Here is a 16,381-nt window from a genome sequence, read left to right as displayed (position 1 = left end):
AACGATCCATGGCAAACTACACGCATGCTTGGTGTGCGACCAACTTAATATAAAATAGACATGCCATAACCAAAATGTGTGGTGTAACTACTTTAACTCGCACCAAATTGCAACTAAAATTTTATTCGTGATAAAATTTTAATTTATTGAAAGAGTGCAGAGCGATTTTCCAAGGATAGGATCTAAGAAAGGCGGGCAATAAATCATATCGTTAAAATGATCAAAGGTCTCACCGAATAATTCAAAAGGCGCAGTTTTTAATGCACATTTTTGACTATCTTAAATTTTATGTGGGGATTATGCTTTAACAACAAAATTCAAATTCATCGGTGAAAAGCGGCTGTTACATTATTTCTTGTGAAATAAAAATAAGACATTACTCACCACCGCTAGATGCCGCAGCTCAGCTTGGAAACTTGAAAGGAACAGACACGTCATATGTACATGACGTACATATGACGTCACAGTGACAACAACTGCCAACACTCAAAGAGAAAAACTTTCAACGACAGTTAAAAGGTTTTGGAGCAAATACCGATATTATCATCTGTCGTATGATAACCATTTCACAGATGCAACAAAGACTTATTTATGACGTAATAGACATAATAATATGACATAATAAAACAATGCATGAGGTTAAGCATTAAGCAACAAGCCTATGATGTACGAAATGGATGGTTATTATTAGGCTAAATAACAAAAGAAGAAAATCAACGAAGGTTTTTGCCGATGACGTGAAATAGTTTGACGACGTGGATCGGTGATGACGCATGCATAATTACGTGTCAAATGACGTACAATTACAATGTCATCGCAAGGCTAGAGTCGAAATGAAAGTAAAAATTAGAGCAAGTGTATGTAGCATATGAGGCCGTGAAGGTGCATGCAGTACAGTATGTATGTAATGTGCATGCAATGTCTGAACATGCAAGTACCGGGAATCCGTTTTTGCCAGGAGCTCCCTGATGACAATATAACAACATCGATTTGATTAGTAAATTCCATACATTCAACACGAAACGGGGGTACAGGCCTTTTTACGATACACACAGGCGTTTTATGTTGCTTCAAACTTCTTTCGGAAAATGGGTTAAATATTTTCGGTAATTATATTATTAGGCAAATGAAATGTTATGGATAAAACACCAAAATTATTGCTCGATTCTTTTAACAATCAATTCCAGATTAATGCGGATTTGAAGAAAAATGACGTCACAAAGCTTGAAATGAGTGCAATTACGTCACAGACAAACACGCGTGAATTACGTCTTGATGACAGCACATTAATTTTAGTTTGTTTTAAAAATAATTGTGCCATATCTAAATGATTGCTTTTTTCAGCGAAAAGCCGCCAGATGTAAAACACCATTGCAAACACCATTCACAACCAGTAATACAGGCTGGTTCGGATAAACTGGTCACTCACCGGTTTCCCTGCAAAAAATAAAAGTTTGTAAATTTTCTTGCGATATAAAATAAGTAAATAACAACACCGTGCAAGGTGTATATACAGTAAATCCGGTATTAAAATCTCATATTTCTTAAATGCGATTATATGGACAAGATAACTTCGTTATCCAATATGTTTAATTCCTATACAATTCGTAGATATGTAGTCGCGTATATCGCCGCGTATATCGCCGCGTTAAAAATGCATGAGGGTACAGCGCTATAATGCGGCGTGACTAATAAATTCGAAAGAATGATTCAGAATTTTCAAGAAGCAAAAACCTCGCTCACCTCGTCTTCCCCGCTGCCCTTCGTCTCCTGGAAAAAGAAATAAATAAAAATAAAACAAAAGCTACTAATCAAAAAAATCGAACAAAATTACGGAAAACGAGATAAAAATTATATAACCTTAATCAAAGTAACCCGGATTTGAAAATTCTGCAATTTTTACCCGCTTTTTTTCATTTAATATGCCCGTTTGAAATTAATTTAATATTTTCGTTAGAAATTTTAGATCATTTTTGACCGTCATCCAATAATAAGTAATCATAGGAATACAAGACTGCACGCATTTTCTCGAAACTTTAGGCAATATTCACTAAATAACGTCAATCCATTGATAGACAACTCTAAACGTCTTAGTCGATATGATGGTGACAAGTTCGGGACATTCAGGTTAAGGGCAAGTGTTGCCATTTAAAACCCAAACAATGCGGCTGCTTCCGCAACATATCTACCGTCCACTTCAGCTCACGGGTTGTACTTGGAGAGTTGGAGTGGTTGAGTGCTTTTTTAAACAGAGGAATATTTATGAAGGAAATTTCAACAAGCTCAGTGCTTCCTACTGCATGGGTACTCGAAATTTGAACAGAATAGATTCAGTGGATCATCCATCTGCGCAGTTTACGAAATATGGTTTCAAGTGGGACTCAAAAAAGGGTTTTTGACTCAAGTTTATTACGCGAGAGGCTTTGCATAAATTGTGTTTGACCGCATTGCAAGGAACAAAAGACAAGACGATCGCGCACTTTTAAAAAATCTATTTATAGACAATGGTTTGGCGACTGTTCAGCGAAACCCTTTCAAAGAGCGACAATTGTCAAATAATAATCGACATCGTCAACGTATGAGACGACAGAAACCAAAAGCTTTACTTACTGTAAATTTTCTTTGCATACAGTCGGGTTTGCGTAATTAAGGTTTAAATCGTGGCCATGCATATGACAGCTAGCTGGTACATTGGAAGGATGTTGAAATAAATGCAAGCGCTAATCATCAGCAAAACCTATCGATATTTTACGATTAATGAAAGAAAAAAAATAGAAAAAAAAAAAAAAATAGCCTTAACTTCAAACAAATCAAACAATCGATTCCAAAACAATAAAATACATCATACACGGAATGTCGACCGATCAATAACTTAGTCCTACTGAGCCTGCCTTTTAATAAAAATCAGGCCGACCGTCAATAACCAATAACCTGTCTATTAGTTGTTTAATTGTTCCGAGAAACAGGCGTCGATAGTCGGTTTAATTAAACTTTTCTACTTGTTCAACCACCCCACTGTTTGTATGACTGGGTGCAGCGTATATATTCTGCGCATAGACATCATGTTAAATATTTCCACACCGTGATGTTTCGACCTCTGAATAGTTACACGCTGCTTCGTCGGTTCAGTAAACATTAGTTGTTTGCGAATTTCGCTTGTAACGCACTCGGGGCCAATAGTAATCAACTTCTGTCAAGAGTGCCTATCAGTCAATTGAGTGACATTTGCCCCGAAGCACATCGTTGCGCTTTTATGCGTTCCAAAGTCTGACGTTAGTTAAACAGCGTTTGTAGATTTACTTTCAAGCGCGCACGAGACTTCGTCCATAAAGTCGTTTATAACTTCTAATTTTGGAGTTTTTTCATCCGCAACTTCTGTATTTGTTTAAGTTAAAAGCCTTAGCAATTGTCCCACCCACCCCCAGCCCCCATCCGTTTCTGCTGTTCAATTTAAAAAAATTTGCACTTACGACCCTTTTAGTCTTATATGACCGTCATATGCTCCGATTGCAACTACATAATGCGTCTTTCTTATAAACCGGGCCGTATCTTGGCAGCGACGGACAACACGGCGCCTTAGTTTGACCTTTGGTAACCCCAAACACATGACCCACGTATTGGTTTAACCCATTTTCAATTGGGCCCGATTACACAGGACTATCATTGACCAACTGGGGTTACGCTATTGTTTACAAAGGCTTCCAGTAACGCCAAACGGAAGGAGAGACAATAGACAAGCGGGCTAAGCGGATCGACACTGCTTCGTGGATTGTACCCCAACACAACCCAGTGTTTATTCTAGGGAATAACAAGGCCTAATTCAAGTATAACTAACGTATATAAGTATATAGTATAATTCAAGCTCTAACGCTGCTGGGATTTCAAAAACGCAGTCGCTTCGGCTGTTTTATCACAACAATCGCCATTGTGATGATATCAGTGTCGCCATAAAGGCCATTATTACGTGTCAAGACGTTTGGTGGTCTGTGACCTCCAAGGCTATCAATGCCAAGCATCGTTGTAACAAGACCACATACTCTGATTGGTGGCGCACGCCAATGCACAAATCGAAACCTGCTAATGGCGTCAACTTAACGACCCCCTTTTAACTAAATCTGCCACAGAAACCAAACTCGCAATTTATTTTGGATATCAGCAATACCGGGTTCGCAATGAGCGACATTTATCGTCGGTTTAAACACGCCACGGGTGCAGCCAATACTGGAAGATTTTAAGAAGGTTATGGAGGTTATTTCAAAGCGTTCCCTCGCCGTCACGTGACAATATGACTTCGTCAAAATCGCTTGAGTAGTGTCGAAATCCCCCAGGAAAAATGACAACATGAGATCAGAGTCGTTTATAGGAAAGAAGCCAAGCTGTTGAGCGGATGTCGTAGGATTTGTTCTTCTTGAAGCCTCGCCCCTTCGTTAAGCTGACGAACAGCGTGCCTACCCCGCCCCAAGGGAACAGCAGTAAAATAGCGGAAATCTGCGAGCGCGACTGATTGGAAAGCGATTGGACTCTTTGAATTACGAAATGCTCCTTTAAAATGAACGTAACACGTCACACCAGACCTGCACTCTCTCGAGTGAAACTGGTTGGAGCAAATTGCGTTCGGTCATGGTTGTGGCTTAAATTTGAGAAGAAGACAGTTCCACAATCACTTCGTTTAGCGTTCTTCGATTACATCATTGACCTTGAATCGATTGAAAAACGCAACATATTCTTTTAACGTTAAATTCCCTCCCTAATTTGACCAGTACCACCATATGAGGTTCGTGATAAACCGATCACCTCGTTTGCAAAATGAACACGTTTTGCGACTGACTCATAGGTACGAGTCACGGGGAGTCGTGACTCGCGAGGGATTTTAAAGAACAAACAGGTAATATCCCGTCGGATTAGTCAATGACGAAGATCAAAAGGCGACGGGCGATCTGAGCACATGGGGCGAGCATTACAACAAAAACGAACGCGGGGACAAAAGGGCCCTCGCTATGAATTGGATCGTGACAAGGGCCTTGGTCCAAAATTTTGTATCATTTTTTCCCTTCTCTCAATGATCGACTTTCGCTTTGAAAATCCCCGTTGAAAAATTGATATATAAATACCAAGGCCGCCATTCATACAGCTTGTGTGAATAGTAGAATGCCGACAATTGTTATAAATATTTAAGCATGTATATAATATACAGCGTTGTTTTCATGCTTTTTGAAGGGCGGGTTTCAACTTTTTCTGTTAAATAATTTATACATGACCAGCTTTGTGCGACGTCAACTTAAGTTTGTTAACGTTTTCGGTATTAACACTTCGAAAAGTATGTAAGTGGAAATTCCGCAAAATTACACTTTTCGCTTAAATTTCGTGAGTAATTTTTCTTGCTTGCGAAATTGTTCAATTTATGATCCTCACTTCGCAATCTGGAAAATGAGAACCCTGCCTTGGCTGAGTTACCTTACACACTTTGCCCAAGTCAACATCTCAATTCTTAGCAATAGGAGAAATAAGATGTGCAAAGATAACCAACACATTTGTCGCCATGGCATCCACGTTCAGACTTCAGCGTTTCAATAAAATAAAGAAAGCAGAAGTTGTAAATTTATAAAATCTAAATAATTTTGACAAAATAATTTGCATCAAAGTTACATGTAGATCCAAACAGGGGAAGTATGTCACGTCAATATATAAGTCTCGGATAATTTAATTGACGGATAAGCGGATACGGATCACACGGAACCCAACTTTCTTCACCGATAACAAGGCTCGAAAAATCGATCAGATGACGCGATAAAGGGTTTATATGACGTAACAATTACCTGCTACCTTTACTCATCTAACTGGCCTGAATAAAGTTTGCGAAGAGAAGTTATACAATAAGATTTTATCTAATCGATTAATCGAATCTTTTGGCCGATTAATCGAGTTGACATTTTGTCGAACTGAGATTTTTTTAAACCTATTTATAAAAGTGCTACACCGGAAATATTGAGCTCGGTAAAGTGAGCGCTACAACCAGATCTTTGTGGTTCTTCCCAAAAATGTTGATGATTGTGGTTACGTATCAATTAAAATGTTAAGAAAACACGCAAAAGGTCGTATTTCATTAGTTCCGGCATCCATTTATCAGCGATCACAATAAGTCCGTGTGCTTTTTGGGGGGAGCAAACAAGGCTTGACAGCAACAGCACAACACAACCCAAACTTGAAGAACCGTTGACACTGGGTCAAATTTGACAATGGACGTAACAAAATGCAAGTGTCAAGGTTAAGTACATGCAGAGCAGGAATTTCAACGAACTTGAACGGCAAACAAGATAGTAACTGCAAGTCAATTACGAAACGACTGCCAAAATTTACTCCAAATGCAAATTGGTTGACAACGCTGAACTCCTAACAGCACTTGACACGTGTACTTGAACCTGTATAGGCCAAGATTTGCGCGCTAATACGACGGGATATCAGACAACCGCTTCCCGTTGCGATGGCAATAGCAGTCGTTACCAAAGTGCCTGCCAATGTAAGTCAAATATTGATATCCGATTTCGAATCGGCAAAAACAACACCGGCAACCTCTAACTGGCCCCATTGACGCCACGTAACGTTAAAACGTAACCTCGCTTTGGAAAGGGATCCCACGCAACCCCTTTCCTCACCCTGTTAACCCGAACAATTCTAAATAGGGGTCGGTCGGACAAAGGGGGCTTTAAAATAGCGAGATAGTTGGGCAGGACCCCTTAAAAAGGATTTAACTTTCAATGTGGCATATTTAAAACAGCGTCAGGGTAAGGCGGGGTCCCAGGTGAAAGTTGGGTGTTATCGTCAAACGGGGGGTGTAAATGTTATTTTAAATGAGGGTCGCTTTGGATTTTGCGACCAAAATTGGTCATAAAGCGAATGCTAACCGAACACCGCCTGAAAAAGTTGTTGTTTGTTTTCAATAAGACGCGATTCGTGTATACATCAGCGTTGAAAATCGCGTTTCACGCCTTTCCTAAGCTGGTGGTATCATGACAAGTTATCAAAACCAAAATGACATCACCAGTAAAAGAAAACGACTCAAATGAACTTCCCATTTGTTATGAATCTGCAGCGATTCTTACAAAAACGTTTTCCAAGTGAACTAGAATCGAGTGAAAGACGAACATCTTGGCCACTTCCCACATCATCGCTTGTTCCGACGAAATTGCGTAATTTTGCGCTTTAATAAGCACCTTTGTGTAGTGTTTTCCCGAGCCGGGTCGAGAGATCGTACACAATTAAAAATAATCATTCGCCCTTTGGTAAAACCGCCTCGTCACGATATCTTGTTATGACGTAATGCGTCATAATCAAAGGTGAACAATATTTCATGGTCACTTTAAAATCCACTCAATGTTTTATTTAAGACGATAGGAAATAGCGTCCACTTCCGCAAAGGAAGCAGAAACATCTGGACTCGGCCAAATTTGGAGCGAATAATAATATTTAGTTTGGGGTAATAAGAAAACATGCCTGTTTCTCGTGGGCGTAGAGAAAGTAGCAGAACGTTTTGAAATTAAACGATACGCAACGAAGCGCGAAATCATCAGCGGTGTAATGGTTACGTGGGGATGTGTTGTACCTCAAGCGAGAAACACTTTGATCAACGACAATACGCGTTGGGGATAGCGTGAGAAAAATGGTTTTTAGGGGTCATGCTTTTTACCGGGTACAACGCCATACAAAAAAAGGAAAAAAAAATTTAAAAAAATTTGCTATATCTTGCGTTATGTCGAATTTTATCGCTAGCAGTTCCGTGTAACTTCAAACTTAATGCAGCGTTAAGCCCTGAACAGAGGCCGCTATTCGCCCTATCAATCGCTCTTATCGCAATCGACGTGAGCATCTGTAACATCGCACACAGTGCCACGTTATCATGACACGGCTAATCCCAACCAAATCCCACTCCACACACAAGACTAGACCCAGGAAACTGGAGTCGTTTCAAACTTTTGATGGAGCCGCATAAAAACGCAATGGTCATCTGGAAATGACCCACTGACCTGTGGGTATTTTTTTCAAGTAGCCGGCAGAAAGCGGTGGCACTTTTAAAACGCCAAAAACTCGCGCGAACCGTTGAATGTTTACTATGGACACTGGACAGTGATTAGTATGCCCACCGCACACACTGTATCCTTCAAACACGGGTCGTGGGGTTTTTGCATGGGTGAGGTATTTTTTTACACTAAAACAATAAGGGTATATTTTTGGGGTTTTTAAAACGGTTCAGCTCCAAATACCACGTGTCAGTGTAAATATGCGGACAACCTCTGGCGACGGGTCACTAAATATGACCAATCGTGAGGCAATAATTTGTTGTTTGTGACGACACAAGTTGTGGTCAGTCCGTCAAAATCTTGTGCCAGAAAATCACCAGAGCCTATAAATCATCGGTCAGTAGTCTACGAAAATAAAAGTTTTACACAAAGCGTGGATGATTCTTGATTCTTCGTGAAGAAAATCCTGCTTCAACTCTAAACATGCGTCCAGTCGGAGTAACAACTTTTTTCCACGCGAGTGCGAGCCTCATAACAAGTCTCTGCCAAATTACCCAATTCATTCAAGCCGCAACCACAGTTTAACACGAGCCAAGACCATGAACACAACATCAAAGCGTAGAGAGGTTTAGCATCCGCATCAGAACGCAACCCGTTGGTCATCTGGCCGATGGTTTGATCGGGACCCAGCAATTAGGCAATGATGCTGAATTGAAACATGGCCTGCAGCTCGCACGCATGGCAATGCCGAATCGACAGCTGCGTTTAAATTGAAACAAGACAGCTCTAACGACTGGCATGAAGCTTCTGAGTTGTATCACAACAGCTGACTTTCCTACCCAAGTATTAGACACAATTTTCAGCTTAGACCAAATCGCGTTGGACCGCTAGTCATTTACCGTCGGTGTTTTGAGTGCTCTTGAACCGCTGTAGCCCACCGGGAGTCAAAAATGACCATTGCTGTGAACTCAAGTAAACCGCAAGAAAAGGTGATCCTTTGAAACGACCAAAGCTATGGTTACGATGCTAATTATGATAAAGAGTGTGACCCAGACCGCAATTAAAGACGAGAAAGCACGTCAATGGGCTCAATGAAAAGTTGGCGATATCAAGTGAAAAACAAACCGGTTAAAAACATCGAATGGATTTCATGAACAAGAAAAAAACCAACCCAGTGTCCATCCTTGATCCTTACAAACAGGTGGGGGGGGGCCTATATAGAATATAAACGACAACTATCTTTCAACACCACCGCATACTGGCTACTATGGCCTCAGAATCGATGTTTCGCTTGTCTGCGGTCGCATATTGGACGGGTGAAAAGCCGAACACGGCCCCGTCGTTTCCAAAATGTCGTTCGTTGCCGTTCCGCAGCTGCTGTTACTAATGCAAAGCCGAGATCGATCAGTGCAGTTTGAAGAGTAAATGTCGCCGGCATGAAGGCGGCCGGAAGCTGCGGTGTCAATCAAACACGAAATAGACATAAACATAGGACGAAAACGTTAATAGGCGCTTTAAGGCAGCGGCGCTACCTGCTATTATATGTAATGGCACAGCAGGAAAACGTGCCGGTTTCAAATGAGAAAACACAAAACTGTCTCAGAGTGCGAGGCATAAGATGTAATCTATTCGTGCTACGGTGATCGTGGTAGAAACGTGCTTACTGAGGTGAAGAAAAATATGTTTTTATTAGATTGATTTTTCCAAAAGTTTCTATATTTATGGCGAACAAACATGCAGTTAATTTATATTTTTGCTCTTACGTCATCGATCGGTAATAATCGCGAAAAAATGAGCGGGCGCCCGTGATTCGCGATTCATAAATTGCTAATTTAAATCATTATCGTAGGGATAGATCGATTATATCCGCGATTGTATCGACACCTCGTCTGGCAATAAAACAATTCACGACATCGCAAAACGTCCTTGCAGCTGTGGAAAGAATTTCACAGCAAAATTTCAGCGATCGCGAGGCGTTGTAAAGATAACAATAGCATTTAGAACGCGTTAACAAATTACCAGGTTTGTTATCACCACAGCTGACGTTTTTAATAATTAGTTTGTAAGCAAACTGTTACTTTTGTATGCATTTAGAAATGCAGCGTGACTAAAGGTGGGAAGAAACGGATAAAACCGATTTGTTACGTATCACGACGTCATAATTGATCGGATCTTTATCGTAAGTCCTCGTGAATAATTCAAACTCCGTAATAAGAATCCCATAAAAACTTTCAACTTTTGTTCAATATGACGTAAGTTAATCCAAAATTTCAAAGTTACCCGAGAACTTTGGAATTACTGTTTATCAGCAAGTCTCTGTCTTCAGCCTCTTGTGTGCTGGGATTATCCCGGCATAGGTGGGATATCGCTGGGTTCCCAATAGATCGCACGACCAACCAATAAAAGCAGCGAACTTATACCAAACCCGAGCTTGTATTTTGGCCCAAAAGTGATCGGGAATACGAATCGTGGACAACGGACAACAATTTCCCCAACGACAGGAATTTTGTAAAATCGCGAGAGTCTGAATATAAGGTTGATGGGCGTGAGTTAGGAAAGGCTTTCCTGACAGGCTTAAGCTTGTGAAAACTTCCGGCAATACAATACCGTATCAATATCACTTGTGAATTATTTAGTCGTGCATATTTTTTGCGACTGTATACTCCGTATCTTTGACTATTTTGCTGAATTGCTTTTTCGACCTCGTTTCCATTCCCAGCATAAACGCTGGCCAGACAAGTAAGAGCAGGTTCGCCGTAAATGGACTTCCCTTTTCCGAGATATAAGATTTCTATTATTGTTCGCATGCCGGACACAGTCGCCTTCCTCTGCGGGTGTTTGGTTTTGATTAAAAATTGAAACGTTTTGACGGATCTTTCTTTCGCCAGGCAGTTGTTGTAACAACTTTGGCGCCGATCTTCAAATCGTTGGCACGACTTCAATGGGAAATGCGATCTTTTTGGCTGCATTTCAAAACGAAACTCTTGCGAATAAAAACGTAGGACACAAAATGGGGGTTAGTGGCACGTATCACCACTTTTGGGGTAAATCCGATTAGAAAACAAGAACTACCAGGTCTCTGATATCGCTCGGTTTCAAATGGCAGTTCTTTGTCGTTCAGGGAACTGATAGTGCCGAAATAACATCACCTCTTTCGTAACAATGGCCCTACAATCGACAAAATTGACGTTTTCCCCTGAAAACGGCCGTATAGTCAAAGTGGGTCAAGTGATGGGAGCTTTAGGCGACACCAAAATGGTTTGGCTGCTTGTGTTTAACAACAGCAGCCAATTTACGGAAAAGGTACAGTTACTGGAAGCTATTTTTGCAACGCAGCGACTTGGCGTCGAAAAAATCGTGTTTACGGCACGCCGAAGCCACTTGCAATGCTACCCGCAAACCTCGGCACGCGCTGTGTAGTTTTAGGTGACAACTATGCTTAATTGCCGACAGACGAGCGGCGTTTTGGCAAGGAACTTACTCTTTGATGAACTGACAATGGTTGGGTTGTGATGTGCTTCTACTACTGACAAGATGGCGTATTTATGTCAAGACAAAAAGTGATTCGATACTAAAATAGCGACATGACCGCGATTTCGTTCGAAACTCGACGGGATTAAGTCGACGAAAAGTTTGTTGCCAGAAATCTGACGTTTAATTCCATAAATTTCCGGTTTTTATTGACTTAAATTTGCAGACGTTTCCAGAAATTTGTCTTAAACTATTTTTAGTTGTATTTCACTTTATAAAACGTTGAAAAAGGCTAAAAAATTCACACATTTTAAAAACAAAAGGAAGCGTTTTTATTTTTCGCCTGTCGGAAATCTATCACAACCAATTACAGATATGTTTATGACGTCGCATTATCAATATCGGAAATCTAAAGAGTTGTTCATCGTGCCAGCAAAAGTATGCTATACCCACATACTACAGCATACTTCTCTGCTTTTCGCTTCGAAGAATGCTTTGTAGGTCAATATAGTTAGTAACGTTTGTTTTCTGTGTTTCAGTAATTCATATATTGTTTGCGGATAGGCTACTTATTATGGAGCACACAGAGTTCTTTAAACAAAACCATTGAGTCGCGGTCGGTCCCGATTGAAACTTAATCCTCGATGGTTCTATTTCGTTCCAAACCCTTTGTCTATCGAAAGCGGACGTGGGTATTTTATTACCCTCCTTGTGTGTCGTTTGAACATGTTTTCGTTTCAAAATTCGTGTAATTCTCCACGTACATTAAACCACCATTGGATTTTGCGAGGATAATTATGACGTCATAACGAGATTTCAATAAGAAATCGGCGAACGCTTTTCGATGAAATAGGTCGTTACCTCGTAATCAATCAACGTCACACGAAAAACGTCTCGACACATCTCAAATTGAAAGGACTTTGAAAGACTTGACAACTGCGGTATAAACAAGCAACGTGGACTTGCTACCCATCTTACGCCAGCCGCTGTATACGAGCCTGCCTCCAGTCGGGCGCACAAGCCGTCCTGTTTCAGACACAAACCTTGGCTAGTGCCCTGCGATTGCACATGGCTTCCCTTCCCCTTTGAAATATTCATTCAAATTGCGTAGATGATTCTGAAGCGGCGACTTCTTAGAATTACTGTGATATTATTTAAGCGTTCTCGCTTGTGTTATACTTGACTGTTAAGCCTACAGTGTGGGACTGCGTATGCGGGGTCACCAGGTCAGATGTTGCACATAATGAATAAAGTTACAAAACATACCTTTAGGCCCTGGAGGACACCCGCATCCGGAGGAAGAGCGCTTCATCCTCTTCAGAACTTCTTCTGGATGCTAAAGGGGAAGAAGAAGTGTGATGCGATAAAGGAAGATAATTTGAAAACAATCGCAATCTCGTTAAATCGTGTTAATTAACGATGCATTTTAGCAATCGGAATTGATTTTAACATACAATGTCTAAAATGTCCGCCCCCGCCTTATCAAACATCATAGAGCTCCAATTCCCACACTAATGCTGCTATTTCACAGACTGCTCTGTTATTACTCAAACAGTTACAACAACATTTACACGGATATAGCAACTATCGGTGGAGCCGCTGGAAATCCCAGCGGTTGCTTTGTAATTGTTACGATCGGAAGCTTATTTGTTTGTTTATTAACTTTCCACGATTGTCAGCGACGTATTACGTCGTTAACGTAATGGGGTTCCCAGCTAGGCCCGGCGTAATAAAAGAAATTGTGATCAATAAACATCCAGCTAATCCTTTCCCAATTGACCGCGTTCGCCAGTTAAATGTTACACCAATTTATAAATGGCTTCATGATAATGTCGACTATATGAACCCTGTCAAATTTGCGGTCTCTCGTTTGTATTAAGCTATTAGCAGGGGTACTGCAAGGCCAGCGGCACAATAAACGCATCTAGGATCTTGTTGTAACCAAAAGTGGACCATTAGTCACCTTGTATTAAGCCAGACAGAAATGATTCACCGTTAATTGGGGCTTCCTTTACAACTACGGGCCGGAAATCTACAATTTCCCGCAAATCGCACAGCCAGCACCGCATAAAACGAACATTCCCCACTCAAAAATGACCTTTCTCAGGGCTGAGTTTTTACTCTGACGAGCGGGGCATTGGCTATTTGCTACAAAATACATGACAGACTTCGCAAAAAGTAATCTATGTGCGTTCACTTACAGAAAGCGGCAGTACGCGACATAACACGCACGCATTCTTAAGCCGAAAATAACGGATCTACATCATGTCCATGGCGATTAGAAGCGCAAAGCAAAGCCGCTTGTGAAAGAACACAGTTTTATAAGTTGCTAAGTGACAATAATAATACGCTGTTAGTGCTTAACAGAAAACTATGGTGGCCAACGCATTGTCTGACATGAAACGGTACAGCCGTGGAGCATACCCATACTCTTATAGCAGTTGCTATTTGCAGAATTGCGTGTAATAAAAATAGAAGCCTGAACATTTACGAAACAAAATATTTACCGCAATTGTTTAACTTTTAAAGTCATTAAGAATCAGGTTTGCTTTAAAAATTCCACCTCCTATATCATTAATTAGTAATTACAGCATAGCAATACATTCCTAACGAACAGTTTAATTTCCTCCAATAAGGGCTGTTAGGTCATCTATTGGTCTTGGTAAGTTTGTTAATACCAACGGCAGACGCGCATTTGGGTTCAAGTTTTTTTACCTTGTTGGGATTGCGGTTTACGAGACGATCTTAGAAGACTACAAATCGCCTCCGGGCTTATGCTAAGTAAAGTTCGGGGTTAAGTTCGACAAATAAAACAAAAACGCTTTTAAAATGAACCCCGCAAAATTTGAATCATTTCCATGAGCTTTTTAACAGACTATTTTTGCAGGTGTATGTGGTATATGCTGGCTTTGGCGTACTGTGTTGTGGGGAAAAACTGGAAACAGGTCTTGGGTTTTCTTTTACGTACAGTTACGTTTTGGGCTTGCCGCCACTAAAGCTACAGTGCACCTTAACTTTACGGTGAGATTTTCATGAAATTACCAGAACTCAAATAACTCGGTCAACACCTTATAAGTTACTTGCGAAGTTAATAAATAGTTATGATTGCCGAAACAAATAGTCACACAAAATTCTATGTTTTTGCCGTAATTCTGGGGTTACTGCGCATTTTCCACAAAAAGTTTCTTCAAAATAACTAAAATCAGCAAATGAGTTCACACCGAATAATCGTTAATCGATTTATCAACATCACATTGCTCAGCCGATTACCGCTACAGACGAGTAAAATAAAATAAAAATTCTTGGGACCAAACCAGCGTGCATTCTTAAACCTTTATTTACAGCGCCTAAACTAGGGTTCAGAGGTCATGGATGGACCGTTCGAAAATTGGAAACCAAAATAGCAACATTATCAGGTCTAAGTCGCAAGAAAGATTCTGGGGAATTAGAGAAGTGCATTATGAGATAAATTTTGAGATTGAATCGATCAAGTAACTTCCCCCAGGGCACCTACGACTCATTTCTAAGGCGTGTGGCTTGCCTAATAGGTAAACAAATTGAACGACCCGGCATACCTTAGAGTCGGCTTCGTTTTCCAAACTCGATAAGCGTTGTGACAAGATATTGACCTTGGACACCAGCTTCTCAATGCTTTGACGTTGCTCCTGGGCCTCGTCTCTGTACACGGAGCATTGCGTGGTCATAGCATGCTCTTTCCGCTCGATTTCCATAACTTTGCTTGCAAATAGCGCTGATATGAACAGGGCCGCAAAGCATGCCACTGTTAGAATGAACAATACGAAGTAAAGGCAGGTCGGGGACGACGATTGCGCTTGATGCTTCGTCACTTTGCGTCTGCATTTACGTTTCTCTTTGTCATCTGTAGGTAACAGATTAGACGAACTTGCGGTGTCGTCGGACCTCGGGAGGTTTTGCTTTTCTTCCCCGGATCCAAGCTTCATGATTCTGGCAGAACCGCGTTTTCCAGTCCGATCGTACTCAACGATTTTAAAGTAAAACAAATGTAACCACAGACTATACGATGACTCGAGTTCAAATATTTGCCAAGCACTTGAGTGGATAAAGTTTTAGTTTTTACCTGAAAACAAAATAAACGCAATCTTAACTTACGACCTATACAGCGGAAATGCAAGGAATTCCTGATGCAAATTAAGTTACGATGATTTGGCCTGGCCTTTATGCATAACATGGTTACTTATTTTCAACCCCACATGCCTACTTGCGGTCGTCTACATTATAACACAAACGCTGTTGTTCTAAGTTCTTGTTTGCCAAACAAAGGGTTCATTTTACGAATGCTGCCTACCCTAAACCCCTGATTTCAAGCCAACGTCAAGAAAGACAAGTGTTTACGAAAAGGCTATGCGCTCGCATCAAGGCGATCCTGCCACAACAACCAACTATTCAATTTGTTGCTGAGCCGCCAATCCACGCCACTTTGCGCTCGATTACGTCACATAATCCCACAGGAAAGGTTGCTACGTCAGCGCAAGACACCCTGGTTCGGGCAGATTTCCAAAGTCCTGGTTTCTCTGGATTTGTTTAGTTATGAAGTTATTATGTCGCCCAGGTTAGGGTCATAGAAAAATACAGCAGTGTTTTGCAATAAGTGCTAGGCTACATGCAACGAATGTACAGCTAAACCTAGCAGTTTAAAAACAGTTATAAAAACAGTTTCCTCGACAACGCAGTGCTGGTAGACAAAACAGTAAACAATAATCGTTGCTAACCAGCATTAGCTAGGAAAAGTCTGCAGCTGAACAGTCCGTCACAAAGTGAACAATTATTACGTCACAAACGCCCTGTATCGACACTTTCATGCGCCTGAGCTCGATTGAATAACTGCTTGAGATGGAAGAAACTGCCTCATAAGA

The 16,381-nt window shown here is 40.9% G+C and overlaps 1 protein-coding gene across 17 annotated transcripts in view; it reads right to left on the bottom strand.

Moving 5' to 3' along the window:
- LOC143470369 (uncharacterized) overlaps positions 1-15,608 on the bottom strand; it is a 29,376-nt gene extending 13,768 nt beyond the window's left edge. For 14 of the 17 annotated variants that reach the window (XM_076968450.1, XM_076968457.1, XM_076968464.1 and 11 more), the window contains exons 1-4: positions 15,062-15,608; positions 12,753-12,822; positions 1,744-1,770; positions 1,430-1,437 (exon numbers count right to left, since the gene is read on the bottom strand). In XM_076968450.1, the coding sequence (XP_076824565.1) occupies positions 1,430-1,437; positions 1,744-1,770; positions 12,753-12,822; positions 15,062-15,448 (492 nt within the window). In that variant the 5' untranslated portion in view covers positions 15,449-15,608. The other 3 variants (XM_076968453.1, XM_076968466.1, XM_076968465.1) reach the window with 3 other exon arrangements.
- Positions 15,609-16,381: the final 773 nt, after the last annotated feature.

The sequence above is a fragment of the Clavelina lepadiformis genome, chromosome 9 (genome assembly GCF_947623445.1).
Source record: "Clavelina lepadiformis chromosome 9, kaClaLepa1.1, whole genome shotgun sequence".
In the NCBI taxonomy this organism is placed as follows: Eukaryota; Metazoa; Chordata; class Ascidiacea; order Aplousobranchia; family Clavelinidae; genus Clavelina; species Clavelina lepadiformis.
The sequence above is the reverse complement of the archived record's forward strand: the minus strand, read 5'-3'. Positions and strand labels throughout refer to the sequence as shown.